We start from the raw sequence: 19874 nt of genomic DNA, 5'->3' as shown, positions 1-19874 counted from the left end.
CATCTATGTATTTTTTTATTTATTTTAGAAGTCTGATATAACTTAACCACTTGCCCCAATCACCAATATTTATGGTATAGGAGTGATACACAGTGGTTCTTGCGGAGTTAGAGAGTATACTCCAACTAATACTTATCTCAGAATGAAATATAAACTTACGAGATTTTGGTATGCAGACTAAATTACTAATAATATTCGCCACTTCCAAAACGTCCATATTAGAGGCCCTTTACAGTCACAAAAAAGGAGAAGAAGAAAAAGAACTAAAAGTTTATCATTTAATAAATTAAGGATAATCAACACTCGAGCTAAAAGCTCCCGCCAGAAATAAGGAAAGGTCATCAATACTGAAAGAAAAAAAACAAAACAAATATTAAACTATCTTAAGGCTCTTCTGTTGAACAAACTTCACTTGATTCAGTTTTATTTCAAGCAGTGGTTGAAGTAGCTCGAAAACGGAAGGACCATTCTCATCATCTTTCAAAGTGGGAAAAAAATAATTGCTTCGTTTTTGGCCATGAGTCACGCTTTTCACTTGCTGAGGAGGTACTTTTACCATTATGCATTTTTTCATAAAACAATACATTCAATGACAATCTTGAAATTACTTTTGAATTCAATACAATCATTAGATTAATTACTGATTATTGTTCTTTTTCTTCATTACGTCTTTCAAAGCCTTGGACATCAAAGTTACATGCTCAAAATTTATCAACGTATTATTTTTGTTGTCAGGATTTACCAAAAAAGGCTTAGATTAAAAAAAAAAAATGTATTTTCTACTTACAATAAATGATATAGATAAATTAAATTTGAGTGAAGGGAATGTACATGAAGAAGTTTAGCTGATGAATAAATTATCCTACCAAAAAAAAAATCATACCTAATAGAAAAATTAAGTGACTAGTTCATTCTTGGTATCTTTTTGGTCTTCATCATCTACAAAAAAATTGAATACAAATTCGATATTAAAATTTATAAATTAAAAAAAAACTGTTTTAAACTATGAGAGACAGAAAATCCTGAAGTGATATTTCTCACCTCCATAACTGTTAAACGGCTGAAGTGCTCCAGATCCTAATATTAAAAATAGTAAATTTCCTGCAAAGAACACCGCTGCAGATACATAAAATACTATTCTCCATTGTTCAATATTTGTCTGAAAATAAATTAGTATTGGAAAACAAATCCTTAGCAATAAATTCTAGCAAACACAGACACATATAGTATATGTTATATTATAGTATATAAAGATATAGTAATGTGGAAATGATCATTAAATGATATTAAATTTCGGAAAAATCATTGTTCTCACACTAACCACAATTAATTGCAATTACTCCAGCATCATCGCCATGTAAACTGATAAGAAAATTTATTTGAAAAATTGAATTAATTAAATGTTGGTGCATATGTTTAGTGAATGGATTGTTATTGATACTTTTGTTTCACTAATTAGTTGTTGATACTAACACCTACATAGTGCGACAATTGATTCTTTGAGGTCGCAATTGCGTAGACTTTTTAGTAGAATCACATGACAAATAATTGTAATTAATTTTACGATACTTACATAATCTGTAATCACAAATCCGATAAACTGTGGGGCCAACATTGAAGCAATATTTGCCAGACCGTTTGTTATGCCCATTAAAGTTCCGGCAAAATTCGGACATATATCCAAATGATTTATGTTGTGGCCCATGAACATAAACAGTAGTAATACCACAGACAGTGTGTACATACAGATTGCTACTGTCACATCTGAAGTGTAGCCCATTATGACAAGGGCTGTTCCACCACCCCAATGCGCTGGAAAATGTGAATCATAACAGTTAAAAACGAAAGTAAGAAATATTGTTGGTTAATAGCATTAACAATGGTAGTGAGGGATTAGGTTAGTGGTAAATGCACTGGACTTGCACGTGGAAATCAGTCCAGCCGCTAGCCCTTAGATTTCTCTCTTTCTAGGACTTCTTGAAACTCATTATCCGGTGGTAGATACTGTTGTCTGTAACGAGAGAACACGTTTAATGGCCAGTAGGGCACACTCAGATGTTCAAGCGGCTTTAATTAAAAAAATATGTATAAATATATATATGTATATAACAGTGCAGCGATTTGTGTGAAAATATTTTATTTTAAAAACAAGTATACTATCTCAGTTTATATTTCTGGCATCTGTGACCTCCTGAGGGTTGATATTGTATAATTCCTTAAAATATTTAATTATCATAACCTTTCTACTTGATGTGATTTGCTAAGAAATTAGGTATAACCCAAAAATTGTGACTTAGAATTGGGTTAGAATTACTTCGAGGAATCGGGTCAAAGAAGCCTTGGAGGTTTCGGATTCAAACTCCGCTGGCTACTCTAAGGTTTAAAACGAGTTAAACTAGTACCTTCTGGAATACATTTTGTCCGTCGAGAACATTCCTATCACTTACTATTTGAACATAAAAGCTTTAAGAAAACTTTGAACTCCCGTTAAAGTGAATACGTTTTTAAATAATACTTTACGCGACAAAAACATTTACTTTTATCAATGGCAATTATAAAAAATTCTGTCAAATCTTTTAACTTGAAATTATCACTAAATTAAGTACTATAAGTATTTTATATAAATATAAGTATTGGGAAACCAAATTTAATATTACCAGTTCTAGTCTCATCACCATTGACGACCAATGAAGACAGTGCCCTGATCTCAATCTAAGCCTTTAGAAGTACCAAAACAAAGCTCTACACATTCACTTCAACGTCCAATAGCAGATACAAAAAAAATTACAGAGAACTCGACATATCAGATATCCACAACTACTTGATTAAACTAACCAACTTCTTATCTTTTTTTCTTACTTTTACTTTCCTCAGCCACACAATATCAAATAGGCGAGTCCATTTCTTCAAGGAGATTAAAACCCAAACTGTACCAAGATTTTGATTTGTTTTTGCCTTTATGATAAAATTAAAGCAATATGTTTATCAATAAATCCTAACAGGATGTTAAGGTAGTATGTTTTATACTCTGAAAGAACTGAAACATATTTAGTTAGCAAATAATGTTTTTCTGAAATTACTGGAGTTTTTTCGAGGAAAATTTTATCATCTAGCCTTAGTAATAATTAAATTTATTTAAAATTCAGAGTTTGAAAAATTGGATACTTTAAAACATGGAGAATCGCAATAATGGAAAGTCATATGAGTGTAACTGTGGATCTTTTTTTGAGGAAGCGAGTAATAGGCGATAAGATTATATAAAAAAAACAAATCTCATCCATCTTCCACAAAGTAAATATTTCCATTGTGTTTACCTTGAATATATTTGTGTGTTAGATAATGTTCCCTCTTATATTAAAATATTTATGTAAACAAATAATTTGGTGGGAGCAACTGTCCTCACTTTAAATGCTGTCTGCCACACCTGTTGATAATCGCACCGTCGATCATGGAGAAGGACACACGACTAATAATTTTTTTTAACCAAGATCAATGAACCTACTTCCGTTTTTATTTTTAGCACAGGATTAATTTTTATTTTTTGTTTCATTATCTAAAAAAAGATTTTATTCCATTTTCAAACATTCACTTTCCGTTTTGATGACATACCGCGTTTTATATTTTTATCTGCCACTAATATTTATTATCTATCCTTTACCTCTACTGAAACCCTGAGACTTTGAGTGGATGACATATTTCAAGATGAAAAGAAGAAAATATTTGAAGACTTCATTAAAAACAATATTTTTAGTTTATTTAAATTTTTGGCAATTCTAAAAACTCTTCTGAACCCAAATTTGTTGTACCATTCGCTTAGAGGTTTGTTAAAATTGGTATCTCACATCATCAATCAAAGGAAGCAGAATGATTTCTATGCAGAATCATTTGCATAAAATTAATTATAAAAAATCTTTGTTAAAGTCGTTCATTACGCCAGTGGTAGTATGGCATTAATTCCTTTATATTCTAAGTCAAACCTAACAATTAACTTATTGGCTATTCAACCGCATCAATAATATTGATAAAATAATTAGTTTCCATCCGGGTATTAGGAGGCAACCGCAAATTACAACTGTTGTTGTCTCACTTCAATATTACTGATTTGTTATTATAATGTATTTTGCCCTATTATTGGAAGAGTAAAGCTCGCTTACCATCATCCAGACCCCTCTCCGCTATCATACCAAATCTTCCCTCCCTCAAACCGACGTTATCAGGACAGTGTTCTCTCATTTTAGACCAAACTGACCAGCACTTAAGATGATCCTATGAAGAGAAAATCTATGGGCAGAGATTTATAAATATCTATTACACTAGCTAGCGTAAAAACATCAACTTTACTCGCCTATAGTGCTGCACATTTTCCTAGAAAAGGTAATCGATGTAATGTTCTTTCTAATCAACGTGTCAACAATATAAGACGCTGGAAACGACAGAATCCATAAGCATGCGTACGGCATTGCAGATATTAATCCATTCTGTAAAACAAAACAAAAAATGCTTTGGATTAAACAAAAAAATTAATGATTTATTCTCAGAATGATCTCTGAAATCAGTTTGGGCAAATAAAAACTGGAATAATTCTTTAAACTGAATTAATTATATGTAATTGTCGCACTAATTTATTATTATTTTATCAAATAAAAGAAGTGCGCTATTTAAATAACTTGTAATAACTCTTTTAATTTGAATAATTATTGTAAAAATTTACTAAACTCATAGCACAAAAATTGAAATAAACCAAGCAAAGATGATAACATGAGTTTGTTATTTTACTTACATTAGATGCATCATAATGGAAGATATTTGCCAGATACGTAGGTATTTGTGTAGTTAATGTCCAATAACCCCAAGAATTTGCCAATGACATGAATAATATGGCATAGCAAGCATGATTTGTTAACATCTGTTTCCAAGGTACACGAGTCCTCTGTTAGGGAATAATATTAAAAAGTACCATTATTTTTAAACACCTAAGTCTTAATTACTTTTACAAGAATATAAAACATAAGGTCTATATTATTCAACAGATACTCTCCAACTATTACAATGAAACTTACAAACTATGCAGTGACAGTTATTTCTTTTTATTAAAAGCAATCTTTATTGAAAATATATATTTTTGTTCTTGTTGAATTTTAAATATTTAACAAAGAAATTTTGTAAAATAAGAAAGGAAATTGGCTCTAATAATCTTGTTAATTAGAAACTCCGCTAGGGTATTAGTATTAACTTAAATGCAACAATAGAGATTTATCTCTGAGCTCAATTACTATTAAAGCGGATTATTTTTGTCTTAGGCTCATCTCTTAAGCTTCATTTATCTCATAGAAATTATTACTTCGACCTCGTGCTTGAAAATTCCTCTTTCGTTAAGTACTGGTGGCAGATTTTCTTTTTCTTGAAACAATATATTCACATAAACTGTCAACATAATAAATATAATCTTCAAGAATAGACACCGCAACGAACTAGCCAGCCAACCAACGTTCGTCTTAATTCTCTCATTTGCCATGCCAAATGATCAGTTTTTCTATTTTTAGAACATGTTTCACAAAACATGTACACAAGATACCTACAAAATTTCCATATGTTTACGAGACAAATTTTGAGTAACTCAAATAAAATAAACTTACCTTGATTTGCGAAGAATGTATTAATGCTTGCTCAATGTACTCTTTTTCCTTTCCAGAAATGTAACGACAGGTTAGAGGACTTTCAGCTCCATAAAATAACCATAAAATACACCACATGAGCGATACAATTCCATGTACGTAAAATATACATTCCCATCCCCACTTGCTACCAATTATTCCAGAACTAGTGAAGGAGATTAGGGTTCCAACATGTAATCCTAAAACATGTGATCATTAATCACGCTTTATTCTACTTTAAATAAGTAATGTTTCCCGTTTTTATACAAAAATTCCGAGGGCTTACCACCAAGAACAAGAGCACCACATCTGCCTCTCTCTGCCGGCGGAACCCATCTGGACATTTGGCCAAATACTCCAGGCATAAGGACTCCCTATAAAGATAATTCGAGATATGATTAACTTCTAAGAAAATACTCAATTTTTTTAATTATTTCTACTTGTTTACACAAAAGAACTTTCTCACTGATTTAAGAAACTAAGACCTTGTCGAATGATATTTACGGATTATATTTAATGGCGGTAGGTTCTTGAATTCAGTCCACATTAATTCAAAAACCAAGCTACTTATCTTTAGGTATAACCAAAAGTTCTTTACTATTTGTAAGATGATTGGATTCTACATTTTTCCAAAGCAATCTGTGCCGCAGTTCACCTTCTCATTCGAAAATCCATTTTCCATAAACTCGACAAATAAAAGGAAGATACATTTATTTATCTTATTTAAAAAAATTACCTGCAACAATCCAATCAATATCCTTAAAGTGATCAATAGTGGGAAACCACCCCAACGTACAAATAGTGGTAAAAGGCCTGTGGCACAAGCTGAAGTGGCCACACTTAACAATAGCAGTAATTTGTTATTAATTTTCGTTATAAAGAACGTTGACATCAGATTTGTAAACATGTATCCCCAAAAGAAAGCGCTGTAAGCTGTTGACTGTTGAGTTATAGTCAGCTCTAATACCTGTGGAAATTAAATACTATTAGCTACTAGTTTGGTTCTTTGTTTCTTGTATATGAATAAATAAAATAGTTAAAACTTACAGAACTGTGATCAGTGTTATTTTTATCTGTCATTAGAACTATGGCAACGCCCAAATTGATTCGCATTATATAATTTACCGTAACGCATAGGAACAGCATCGCAGTTTGAAAATGACGTACACCAAACCAGTGCCATTTTCTGATAGCTGTGGAAACAAGTTGAAAATAACTGTCATTAATAGCAAATAACTTATTGTGAGATGAGAGCACGTGTCTTCCTTTATCTTGAAGAAGATAATTGGGATTTAATTCATTAAAATTAAATTGATTTTATGACTCTCTAAGGGAAAAAACATTTCTGGGGATGAAAAAGTATCTGTTAATTACAATTGTCTAGGAGGCGGGTGAGAGCAGATTGGTTAGAGAAGCGCTTATGAATTTGAAGTTATAAGGAGCAATCGGCAATCCCGATTTTGTATTAGAGCACACATAAAATATGATGGGAAGTATGTATTGAGGAATTGTTCCTTATTAGCCATATATATTCCATATTAGCTTTCAAGATTTACAAATTATGATTGAAATAAAGAAATACTTTTTTCATATATTTATTACTTCCTTTTACATTTACTGCTATTAAACGTTTTTCCTAAGAACTGTTTCAGCAGACATGACATTTGCATTAGCGGTTATGATGTAAACAGTAAAAACTATTTGTCTTTTCTTTGGAATATTCAGATTATAAACATAATAAAGGAAGATATGACGGGATGGCATTATCCCTATTCTTCCCTTCCTTGTACTCATTTCTGATATAGGAGAGTATTTGTGATAACCTCGCGGCTCTAGGCCTCTATACATGCTTTTTAAGATAATGGTATGAGGAAGCTCTGAAAGCTATGTCGAACCTTATACTAGCTCGGGTGGCGGTAGTAGAAGAAATTAAAATGAAAGAGGCTCTTACGACCCAAGCGGTCGATGCAGCTCCTAAAGTAGCTATCGCGTTCATTCACCAATCTTACAATACTTTAAAATTAAGGAAGTTAATAAAGAATAGCTCTTAACTTTGTAACAGTCATCTACAGCATTGGTGCTTCATTTAGGGGCAAGTTAAGACGTTCTCGGCCTGGCAGTGAAGTACAAAGTTTAAGTTAAAAAATGCATTTATTTCTATGCATAGACCTCTTTTAGTTGAATTTAAGTTGAAACACTCAACTGCAGATGCTTTTATCTCTTCTTTTGACTTAAAACATTTGCCAGCCACAATTTTTTTTTATTTTTTATTTGAGAACAGGTGGAAGTAAGACGGTGCCAAATCTGGTGAAAAGGGTGGATATTCCATCAATACGAAGTTCAAATAACTCAGTTCTTCTTTTACCAAAGAATCTTTGTGGGCACCTTTGATAAAAGAAGATTTTATTTTTCTCTTAAATACTTTTTTCATCTAGCTCAATTTGAAGACTTTAGCAAGATAATCTGTGAATAGAATTCCTTTTACATCCCGGAATATTCTGGTCAAGATCTTTCCAGCAGATGTAATCGACTTCTTTTTTTTGTATGGGTGTGCCAATTGGCTTTCACCCCATTACTTTAATCGCGGTTACCTTTCTGGCATGCACAAATTAATCCATGTCTCATCCGCAATAACAAATCGGCCAACAAATACATTGGATTCTTTTTTTTAAAAAAACATTCATTATTGCTGTTAAACTTATTTAAGCATTACAGTATTCTCTTTACAAAGCTAAGAATTTCCATCGTCTAGTAAAATAACAAATTTCTTAAATACACAAAAATCAATTAAATTTTAGATAAGGTTGATTAAATAAGATAAGGATTTATTATTTATTAACTAATTTCTTTAAACAAATATCTTTTCTTTTTTTTTTTAAATTGAAACTAGGAGTTTAGGGTAAGCGTCGTTATTGATACAATTATTCAAAGCTGCTTATTTTGTGTGACCTAAAATGTACATATTAATATAAAACTTCCAAAGAGTTGAAATATTTTTCGACTTTCACTGAAAAATAAAGAGAACCCATTGTTTCCTTTAAATACAAAAGAAATTAAAATTGAGATTAAAATTAATTTTTTTAGCCTAGGCGAAATACAGAGCGTTTAGTAGACATACTAAATTCGCGATGGATGCCCTAACGCACAAGAGTACTGTAAAACTGGTAGATAAATGCATACAACCAACGTTTATACAATTTGAAATCCAGTTTTTAGGGCAACGGCGAAAATTTTTATGAAACCATTTGCATTTGCTTTGGCTGGAATAAAACATAAATTTAAGGGGTTGGGCAAACACAGAGATCACGTGACTCCAGTTACTCCAGCGAAATATTAGTATCTGTTAATTAAAAGATGAAAATCAAACATTTTGATTTGATTGTTAATTTGTAATTAGAAGTGTTGATATTCCTAAACATACTAACTGTGAATGTAATTATAGTATACTCTGCAGTAGAAATGTAAAATTGGAAATTAATCTCTGATCGTCTAATTATAAAGTGTAAACATATACACTCATTGAAATTGTACAAACATTACTTGTATAAATGTTGGTTATTCGAAAATGCATGAGAACAGTGGAAAGATTAGACGAGTTGGAGGAAGTTGATATAAGGTGGGATCTTAGTTGCGAAATTATAATCTTAATCAGTGGATGAAGGGAGGTGAACTTTCAGAATGTCTGCTGATAAGGCACCCCCATTATCAGATTATCCTGAATTATTGTTTCCAACGTGTTCTCAACCTAATTGCCTAGAAAGTACTGAGCGATACAACTATTTAATTGTAAACACAAATCAAACCACTCAGTACTTCAGAGATTTCAGTAACATTTTACTATAGGTAAATCAAATTAATTAATAATAAATCTACCCGTGATTTATTATATTATTGAAAATCACCTGAAACTTGAACAATGTTTGCAATATACACCGAAATTTATAGCTAATTAAATTGGATGTATTGTGGAGGTATAACTGTAACATGATTTAAATTTATTGTGCGATAGCATTTAGAAAAAACAATAAATGTAAACTAAAACTACAGCACTACTCATGGTATCAAATTTAATAATAAAATACATAAGTTCAATTATTCTTACTGTATTTTTCCGTATTGGTGAGAACAACATCTTGACAACGAAATTTCTTTTCATTTTTAAATTTTTGAAATACTTGACAGTAATCTTTATTTTTATTTTTTGCTAACAATGTATAAAATTCCGTTCTAAATTCTAAAAAAACCGTTCTAGATTCTAAAAATCCGATCTAAATTAAGAAACATCTGGTTCGATCTCTCAAATAGTTTTCTTCTTAAGCGCTTACTCATAAATTTTCTTCAAATTGTAATATTTAAATAATTTTAATTCTCATTTAATATTATAGTTTGTAAAACCACTCTGAAAAGATAACTTATCCTTAGCGTACACAAACCATTCCTTAAAACGAACTTTCTTAAACAAAGAATAAAGGTTTCAAATGTAAGTATTTGATCCTAAGTAAGAAAGTATGATGTCACATAAAACAGAGCTTAGAGTCAGCTGCAGTTGTCAGTTTAAAAATAATTAACAACTGCACATCTCTTATGGAAACTAATCGTCATCGGTATCGTAAAATAACAGTGATCATTTATAATATTGAAGACAACTTTCTTTTTATTATAACTTCTAGTTTTCAAGTAAATCTAACATAAATTGCAGTAAGATAAAGAAGTTTGAGTGTTTGTAAGATAAAGAAGATTTGGCTAAAGCTGATGATAATGTACATACAGCTTTCGTTAATGTGTTCGTCACCAACTTCCAGCTTGGCAGATGTTAGTTTTCGCTGTTTGTTTGTTTTGTTTTATTTTTGCCATATTGAATTGTTTAAGTGGACAAAAAATGCTATTCACGAGGTTGGGTTTAGCCACGAATTCGGACTACCATGTGGCCTCCAGTTCACTCCAGTAACTCTAGTCCGAGTCCAGCGTTAAATTACTTTTTATTTATTGAAAAAAAAGTTTATAGTGAAGTATGACTTTTACAACTTTCGTCATCCATACTAATTTGATAGTTTGAACATTAAGCCCTCCAGAAAACATGAAAGAATTAGGCAGATTAGATGACCGTAAAATAGACCCCTGTACAGTGTTACACCAATGATCCGTCTGAGTTTGGTTTTATTTTTTACAAAAAGACTAAAGAAGTAGGATGCCTTAAATCAACTAAATTTCAAAATCTGTTCCTATATTAAACGCCCTCCTTCAGATGCCATTTGCAGAGGAAAATTCCGCCTACTTGATTGAATCCTAAAAATAGCTAAACTATCAGGCAAAAGCTACCTTTACAGTACAAAATATACCTACTTAGAAAATTTAAAATTGTAAACAAATAATTTATTATTGGAAATAGTTAAATGATCGAGAATTTAACATTTGTTAAACAAAGTTTGAACTTGTAAAAAGGTTAAACATTTATTTTACGAAATTGCACTTTATTGATTTTGTGAATTTTAACGTTATTTAAGTTAAATATTTCAATAAATTTTGAGGTATCTGTTACGAAACTTTCAATTTCCGTTGATTTAGTTTACATTTGAAAAAAATTGTTTACAAGTAAATAATTGTATGAGTTATTTTATAGATTAATTATAGCCATGGTATTTTGTGATTGCTTAAATTATCAAAAAGATAAAAAGAGACACTTGTGGTTGTAAACATGAAATATTTGGCATTATTGCACTGCTGCAGTTTAAATAATTTTATTAGTTATTCATGTATGCAGCAAAGAGCATTGTCTAAACTTATGGAACCAGCTGGGTGAATATGGCAGACTTGTAAACATTTTTTTTTTTTCTTCATTTTGATTTAAAGTGAGTAAATAACTGTCAATGGCGTCCGGAGCCTTCTCGAGGACTGCCAGTCTCAAGAGCTGTAGATTCTATTAGGAAAGGAAAATTTCTAATGGATCACGGCACCTCCTTTTAAATCTCCAAGCAAATAGACAAGTGTAAGGTGGGCGTGCAATCAATAGAAGCACCAATTAGTCTATTTTTAGGATTTTTTTTTTTTTTTTAGGATAAGGTGAACCAATTTCTTTTTGGAAGGCAGAATTTTTGGATTTATTCAGCTCAGTAATGAAAGTCGAGCACCAAGAGAGTGGTTAGGCAAGACCCGCAAAGCTAAGATGTATTGTTGGTTTAGTGGGTCGATTCTCGATGACCAGACCTTGGATTTTTTTAAATATTTAATATGAGAACTTTTTAGTAATAATTTGAAGTTCGGTAGTCTCCACTGTCCACAACACAAGTTTGGTACTTGGTCGTAAAGCCGGCCGGAAAAATAGGCATTGTTCAACTTTTTCCGCATACAAAGATATTCTTAAAACATATTTCTTAAAAAAATAATAACAATAGATAAGTTGGCTTCTTATAGAAGGGCGCTTGAATCGGAAATAGCGATTAACCACTTACAAAAATGATCAAATGAAAATGGATAATTTTCCTGCTAAATAAAGTTTTTTTTTTTTTCAAAAAAGATGACATTAAATACTAATAGTCACAAACTTTTTACAAAGTTTTCCTTTCCCTTATCAGTAAGAAAAACTATTGTATAACTGCAGACTTTTGGTTTAGAATTTTTGTCAAAAATATCTGTATGTAGGAAAAAATGGTTTTTACAAATTTTGTGTATGCGCTCGCGCATGTATATTTATCCAAGGTAAATCAAAAACGGAAAAAAAGAAAATTCAAATTTGATCTATCAGCTAGGTGCTAACAGAGGATGCCTCAATAAGGCTTTGGTCTAAATGCGATTCACTTCCGGAATTCAGTGGATGGTCCTGGAAAATAGCCTAGGATTTTTGGCATTTTTTCTTTTTTACATTACATGTCTGTACATAAAAGTTTTACGGTGAAATAGATTCGCTGTAATATTTCAATTTTATGTTTTACAAACTACTAACTTTATATTGTTGGTAATATTTAAATTATAAATATAAATATTTATATAAACTAAAAAAAGAATTGTAAAACAGAATCTTGAGATAAAGAGAAGTGTTCAACCAGAGTTAAAAAATAATAATCATCATAAAGCATTTCTTCAACAGGTTTTTGTTTAAATCTTTACTTTTCTTTGACGCCTTTACGAACCATTAAAAACTTGATACAAAGAAAAGCAATGAACTAAAGTATCAACGCTTTTTCAAAAAAGTTTGTTCAGCATTAGGAAAAATTTAGCTTACACCAATTTCTCCATTCAAATTTGCTCATATAACTTTATAGGCGATCATATTACTTATAACATTTAAGTATTCAAAGCGTGTCTTTCAGTGAGTATTGAATTTAAATGTATAACACTCTCTTTGCTAAGTAACATCTAAGTTGGTGCTTCACGGCTTACAAAGGTAGTTACGGAGAAGGTATTTAGATGAATAAGCGGTACATATGTCTCATGTAAATGCGAATGAGCAAGCTGAATTATTGTGTATTATTATACACTTATTGTGTATTATTATTATTATAAAGATATAGTTTACTCAGATCATATGAAAGAGTTACTACACATCGTCTAACTCAGTGGTGGGCAAACTTTTTTAATGGGGGGCCACAAAGTTTAAGAAATTCTAGAGGAGGGCCAGAATTATAGAAAAAATGCATTTTGTGTTAAAGCTTTTAATCATAATATTATAAAAACATTACAGCATTACACACTTGTGTAACTACGCGGCTAGTTTAGCTTCACCTATAGGTTATGCATCTATTATTCTACTAAGTAGAATCTACTTTATACTTCTCGACCGTCAAAACGTAATTATAGCGGGCCATATACTATCCATGTCGATGGACCCTCGGCGGGCCGGATTAAATACTTTCGCGGGCCGGAGTTGGCCCGCGGGCCGTACTTTGCCCATCACTGGTCTAACTCATTAGAAATTTTGTGAGCGTTTTAAGTTTAAACATTAGTTTTAGAGCACATTGAAAGATCCAATTCTTGCAAGGATACCCAGATCACAAAGTACTTGAGTAGTTCGTCTTCTAATTGAGATGGTTTAACACATTTAATGTTCGTGAAAAGCGAACCAAAAAATGGTTACTAAAAGAAAATTAAATATATAATCATAAAACTTAGCTAGTTAGTTATGTAAATATTATTTTAATGAAGAGAAGATCCATGCAATAGATGAAGGAGAACTCAAACAAATTATAAAAGGTTCATAACTAAAACCCTTTCTTCCATTTGTAAAGGGCTTACTAGAACTCTTTAAAATAAATGCTGATAGATTGGAGTGGTGATCACTACATGTACTAATAAAAACAGACCGCGTTTCCTTAAAATCTAATGAAGCTAAGAGGATAACTAGTATATTTGAATTATAATCCTAGCGGGGGCCTTTTGAAATTTTGGAGCTGTGCGAAAGGAATAGAGAGTGAATTACTATTGAGGACAATAGCTTTTCAGGATTGGTCTGATGTGGTATCAGAATAAGGATTATTTACTATAACACCCTAAATGCTGTTATATGGACAGGATTTGGATCAATTGAATCAGAAGATCTTAGATTTCTTTAAACACAGAAAATGTCTTTAGAAGCAGTAACAATTTATAATTTATTGAATTCAGTCAATCTGAAGGTTCATTGAGAGATTTAAACGATACCTACATGAAGTGGTCTAGGGACAATCTTGGCCACTGAACGCCTCATCGACGCCAAAACCTACAATGGATGGTTTCTCCACTGACCGCAATGGAAATTGTAAATGTTAATGTAGTCATACAAATATTTTTATTTTTAAAATTAACAAATGTTTCAGTATTTTGCAAAAAGAAACTTCGAATCTAATCACATAATAACAAAACCTTTCACTCTTCCAATTTAACACTTACATAACTGTGAAGGATCCATTGTATGTCGACAACAATTTGTTGCATACACCCTTGTCGACTGGTTTGGTAATCGGTTAGTGTAAGAACTAAATTAATATGAACAAAGGAGGCGAGTTAATCTCGATATAAGGGGAACGAATTTGAGTTCGATGATATGGTGCGCATGGACAACTGATTAATATAATAAATAAATAAATAAATAAAAATAGCATAAAAAAATAAAGTTGCTATTGAAATCTTTCCTGTAATAGAATACAGTAAAGAAAATTTTTATGTTTAAGATTTTCAGGAGAGAAAGCAATGTGAATAAAGAATCTTTAAAAATTAGCTTAAAAGAAACCAATGCATTTTTTCATTTTTTCGGACTCTACCAAAAAATTGTACCAAAATTATTGTTATCTTTACTCGTACATCTTCAGGGATGCCTAAAAGTTGGAACAAACTTAAAGATAAAGATGATTTTTTTTTAGTTTATATTTTATTTGTTTAAATTTTAGCGTTAAATAGGACTTTTTCTAGATGTCCAGACGTAGTATGTTTAATTTTTCCTAATTTCATTGGTTTAACTTTTTCTTTTTCTTTTACAGTGTTGTTTTATTATTCTACTTGAAAATTTGATTGATTTTCTATCTTGCAACACTAAGGGGCCGGAAAGAAACAAAACTTTAAGAATTATAAAAAAAAAAGCGTCATGTAACGGACACAATTAAAAAAAAAATCAACTCCTCAAGATGCAGTTATATAAAATTGTAAGTAGTGAATTCGTTAGCTAGTGTTTAAAAAACTTAATTATAAGACTAGATAAGAATGCTGAAATATCTGTGAACCGATTTACAATTATTTATTCTAAATGATCGAATTCTTTGCATTCATTTCACATAGGCCACGTGGTTGGACAACAAGATTCTGTTGGAAAATAAAAATTGAATCAGTTGAAAATGCGACCTGTCATTGGTTTAAAGTATAGAATACTTCAATTCTTCACCTTTCCCAGTAGTGTTGTTGTTTTTATTTAAAAGAAATATTAGATTATCTGCCATCAGTGTCTCAAGGGCGCAAGAATCGACCCACGTGGATTAAGTAAATCGAATGTTTTGTTTAAATAATTAATGATAATAAATTAACTGTCTAAAATGTTAAATAATTGAAAAAAGGAAAAGAAATACCTAGATTCAAAGATAGATGATTGATCAGCGATAGAAAAAAAAAGTATTTTTGCATTTATTTATAATTACCTACGATCTCACGATGACGTAATTGATGTAATTCAGTTTCTAATTCAGTATCCAAATTGTTCATGGCCATTGATAACATGATTAAAACATAAATGCAAAAGATAAAAGTTACTTCTAACACTGCCAAAGATTAAATGTACTGATCAGGTAATAAGAGGACCCTTAGGCCTTCAATGATCAGTGATAGTAACTAATGAGCAACATACTGTAGTACTCCCTCTGGCAGAGAGATTATTAATCAACCTGCTATCAGCTATTGACAGTTATTGAAATCTTGGGTTTGTTTGCTTTTTTTTTTATTTATTTAAATTTTTGAATTTGTTAAACAATAACAAATTTAAAGTGAATCAATGAAGGGTTTAATAAATACTCGTTATGTAAGCGCATTGTTTATGTTGAAATATAGGTTAAGATGCTTTAATTTAATGCAGGTTTCTTTTATATATTTTTCAGTATACTCAGCTATTGGATTTTAATAATTCACTTAATTCTATTGTGTCCCAGTACTTGGTAATGTCAGCGCGCACCTTAGAAAGAGAAAGGAATGATTACTATTCTATGTCATCCCTTTTGTGATAGGAAGGAATAATCCGGATGGTCTTCCAAGGTTTAAGAAACTCCAAGATATCAGTGGTATGCTAAACCAATTTTTTCCTACTGTTTCTACTTCAACTCAACCTTTATTATTTGTTGAAAATTAGATCCACTGTGTTGGACAATATATTTTGATTTTAAATGTAGTAGAACGCCAATAATTTTAAATTAACCCTTCTGTTGACTCCATTTTCCGACCATGAAGTTGATGGTCTTTCTGGTCTGCTAATTTAGACGTTCCTTATTTTCCAGTGTTTGTGTGTGTAGGCGTTTTTTCGGTACAGACAAAGGTAAATAGTCTTGAAGCAAATTAGGTAGTATTTCTTTTTCTGTGGAGGGAAGAATTGAAAGACGAATCAGGAAATAAGCAGGATGAGAGCCTAAAAAGAACTCGTAGAACCGATGCTCACCATCATCTGGAGGTCATTACCACTTAGAGCAATTCCCTGCCGTCCTCCTATCAACGTTCTCTCAAAATTAACACTGCTTATTATCGAACAGAGAGCTGTAAAAGGTTTCATAACAAGACAAAAATCGACAATTTTTATAGACTGTTTTAAGCAGAAATGTTTTTGGTGAGATGAATGTAGAATAGTATGAATGTAGACCTACTAGCTAGCATACAAAGTAGATTATTTAGTGGTCATGTGGTGCGCGGTCAGTCAACAGTTGTGGCGGTCAGTCACTCTAACACCGTGTAACTACTTAATTTTATTGCAAGACCTGGGTAACGCATTTAAAATATCTGAATGCTACACCTTCTCTAAAATATAATTTTATGCTATTTTAAAACACGACTTAAAAAATATATTTGCTTAACTTGCTTCTGTAAATACATAGCTAACTTTTTAATTAAATTATGTTTTTTTCCTTTGTTATCGGATACGTTTCAAAACCCCTTCATCACTCCATAAAGTTTAAGAAATGAATTAGAATCTACTTAAATATCTACTTATGTAATCAAGAACAGAAATATTTAGCAGTCTAAAAAGAATCTAATCTTTTGTAGCAGCTTTAGATGCTTATACTTCACGAACTCAAAGGTTTTGCCTTCTGCCAATCATTTGCATATTCTTAATATTTACAACGTATTATATTATTATTCGATGATATTATTCTATAATTTATTCTAAAGTATCTATATTTTGGGCCGTTTTTATAAGTTTAAATACGTTTTTCCTTGTGGTTTTCTAGTAATATTGCTTAGTGAACCATAATTAGTACAGTAGAGCAAAGTTGTGGCAACCAGAGTCTATGTAAATTTGAAATTCCAACAAACATTACACACTGTGTTATTAAGTAAATCTGCATTTCATCGCCACGGCCCGGGCTGGAAATACTCTCTCTCATAGAGTTCCTTCCATCTCTTGATGTTCGCATAAAATATTACATTATTCGTAACACTTAGTTTGCAATTCATTGCTACAGCGAATAAACATTATAATTCTGCACGTTTTAGAATTATAAAAAATATAAATAGGTTATGTAGATATAAAACGATTTGTTAATTGGTTTAAATTGTTTCAAATAAAACTGTCCGCAGTTATAGCAGAGCAAACAATACACACTGAAATCATATTTCATAACGATTACTTGTTATTGCATAAAGAGATACTTGGCAAAACGTTCTTGAACTAGAATATTGATGGAATATTGATAGATGGAATCAATATTCACCTTAAATAACTAATTATTTATAAAGTTTGTTGATCTTATGTTAAATCTTGATCATTTCCTCTCTACTTCCTAATAATAAGAGAAATTGTTCCAAGTTCAACAATTTAAACAATTTTTAACAATATAACAACTTAAAAAATTGACTACAAAGTTACTACAATAAAAAAAAAAATAATGAACTTGAAGGCTTTTTGTTTTAAAATATAATTGAGGCGGATTTTATTTGCTTCAATGAACGAGAAGTATTTTATTTACATCTGTAACTGCAACTTTTGCCCTATCTTCTTCCTTATAATAATAAATTAGTACTCGTAGTTTGTAGGCTAACAAATCTCTTCTTTTCTTTGGATAAATGTTTTTATTTTATTATTATTAATATTATTATTATTATTATTTGCTTAATCATTAGCAGCATTGGTGCCATTAGCTTTTTGTTTCCTTGGCTTAATCAATCCTTCAACTCTGCCTAATAACACGAACAATTCTTACTCTAACAATACCTATAATCTCTGATGCTCAATTACATACAAAGGGCTTCCAGAAATAATAAATGAATGTAACTATTTGGGTGTGGCAAACCTAGAACAGAACACTAGTTCTCCATCGTGCTTCACGCGTTCTTTTATTAACAAATAATGGTTTAAGGAAGAGACAATAGTGTATACGAGTATCCAAGTATCGTATAATGGATTAACGACAACCCGCTCTAGGTGGCGACGATTTATTATATTAATTAAATAAATTATATTTAGGAATCTCACACCACTTTTTAAACCAGGTTTTCGTTTAGTATAGTTAGTATAGCTTTCGTTTAAAAAAAATTATGGAAAAAAGTAAATTCACTTATTAGTTTAAGTGATATTCTGATGCAAATTTAATCTCAGAAAAGGTTTATAAAGCGGCGATGTTAGGCGAGAAAGGCAAGTGGGATACAGGTCCTATTTTTCTTATAAACATCAGAGTTTTTTTAAAAATACCTCTTTCAGATCCATATTAAACATAATTGAATGATTGATATTAGGCTCAGAAGTATTGATTATTTGGATCAGAGAACCCATAAACTCTAGCTCTCACTCTTAAGTAAAGTTATGCCCTAGTTTGCAGAGGCGCAAAAAAATCCAAGACCTTGTTCTAAAATCGAATGGATTACTGGAGTACAACAATGCTTCTTAGTTTTATGGGCCTCCTCTCTAACCGCTCGTCTATCCTGGCGCCTTCTTCACACAAAATATAATTACTTATTCTTCAACTATCACAACCCAAAAAGGACTTAAGCCTCTGTCATTATAGCTTTTCATTCCTCACAATTGCTGCCGCTCTCCAACCATTCTTTCCGATTGCCTTTATGTCACCATCACGTCCCTCAACCATCTTAGCCATGATCTTCCTCGGTGCCTTATTTGGGCCCCATATCCTCCGTCCGGTGTAGGTATATCAGCTTATGCAACACAATATCGCTAAAAAGTTCAGCCACTTTCTGGTTCGTCCTGATCCTGTAGCCTTTCTCTGTCCTTATGATTTTTGCTGGCCCACTACCGAAAACTCTGTTCATTTACTTTTGTCAAAAGCCACGAGTCATAGGTGATAAAGAGCTTCAATACTGTTAAGCTGCTATCGACACATTTCTACTTATGATTAAAGTTTGAAGAGCCAACAAGTACTTATTCCGAGCAGCCATTCGTCCACAAAAATCATCTGTCACTGTGCTCTTTAAGGTTAAACTGCACCCAAATATTTGAAATCTTTTACTCCTTCAGAGGTATATTACGAAATATCTTCTTCCTAGAAGCAATCATATAATTGGTTTTCTAGCAGTTAACTTCCAATCCAAACTATTTGTCGCTACCTCCGT

The 19874-nt window shown here is 31.5% G+C and overlaps 1 protein-coding gene across 6 annotated transcripts in view; it reads right to left on the bottom strand.

The window, feature by feature from the left end:
* Nucleotides 1–264: 264 nt before the first annotated feature.
* The window catches only part of LOC141453006 (putative inorganic phosphate cotransporter), a 34595-nt gene continuing 14985 nt past the window's right edge, over nucleotides 265–19874 (bottom strand). For 4 of the 6 annotated variants that reach the window (XM_074125678.1, XM_074125673.1, XM_074125677.1 and 1 more), the window contains exons 2-10: nucleotides 6702–6847; nucleotides 6391–6621; nucleotides 5941–6028; nucleotides 5637–5854; nucleotides 4781–4930; nucleotides 4346–4478; nucleotides 1574–1812; nucleotides 1042–1159; nucleotides 758–939 (exon numbers count right to left, since the gene is read on the bottom strand). In XM_074125678.1, coding sequence (XP_073981779.1) covers nucleotides 896–939; nucleotides 1042–1159; nucleotides 1574–1812; nucleotides 4346–4478; nucleotides 4781–4930; nucleotides 5637–5854; nucleotides 5941–6028; nucleotides 6391–6621; nucleotides 6702–6847 — 1367 coding nt within the window. In that variant the 3' untranslated portion in view covers nucleotides 758–895. Of the gene's footprint in view, nucleotides 348–757; nucleotides 940–1041; nucleotides 1160–1573; nucleotides 1813–4345; nucleotides 4479–4780; nucleotides 4931–5636; nucleotides 5855–5940; nucleotides 6029–6390; nucleotides 6622–6701; nucleotides 6848–15751; nucleotides 15904–19874 lie in introns of those variants that run through there. The other 2 variants (XM_074125675.1, XM_074125674.1) reach the window with 2 other exon arrangements.

The sequence above is a fragment of the Rhodnius prolixus genome, unplaced genomic scaffold (assembly GCF_049639745.1).
Source record: "Rhodnius prolixus isolate KJV_2025 unplaced genomic scaffold, Rpr scaffold_3, whole genome shotgun sequence".
Taxonomy (NCBI): Eukaryota; Metazoa; Arthropoda; class Insecta; order Hemiptera; family Reduviidae; genus Rhodnius; species Rhodnius prolixus.
Note: the sequence above shows the minus strand (reverse complement) of the source record. Positions and strands in the feature narration are given on the sequence as shown.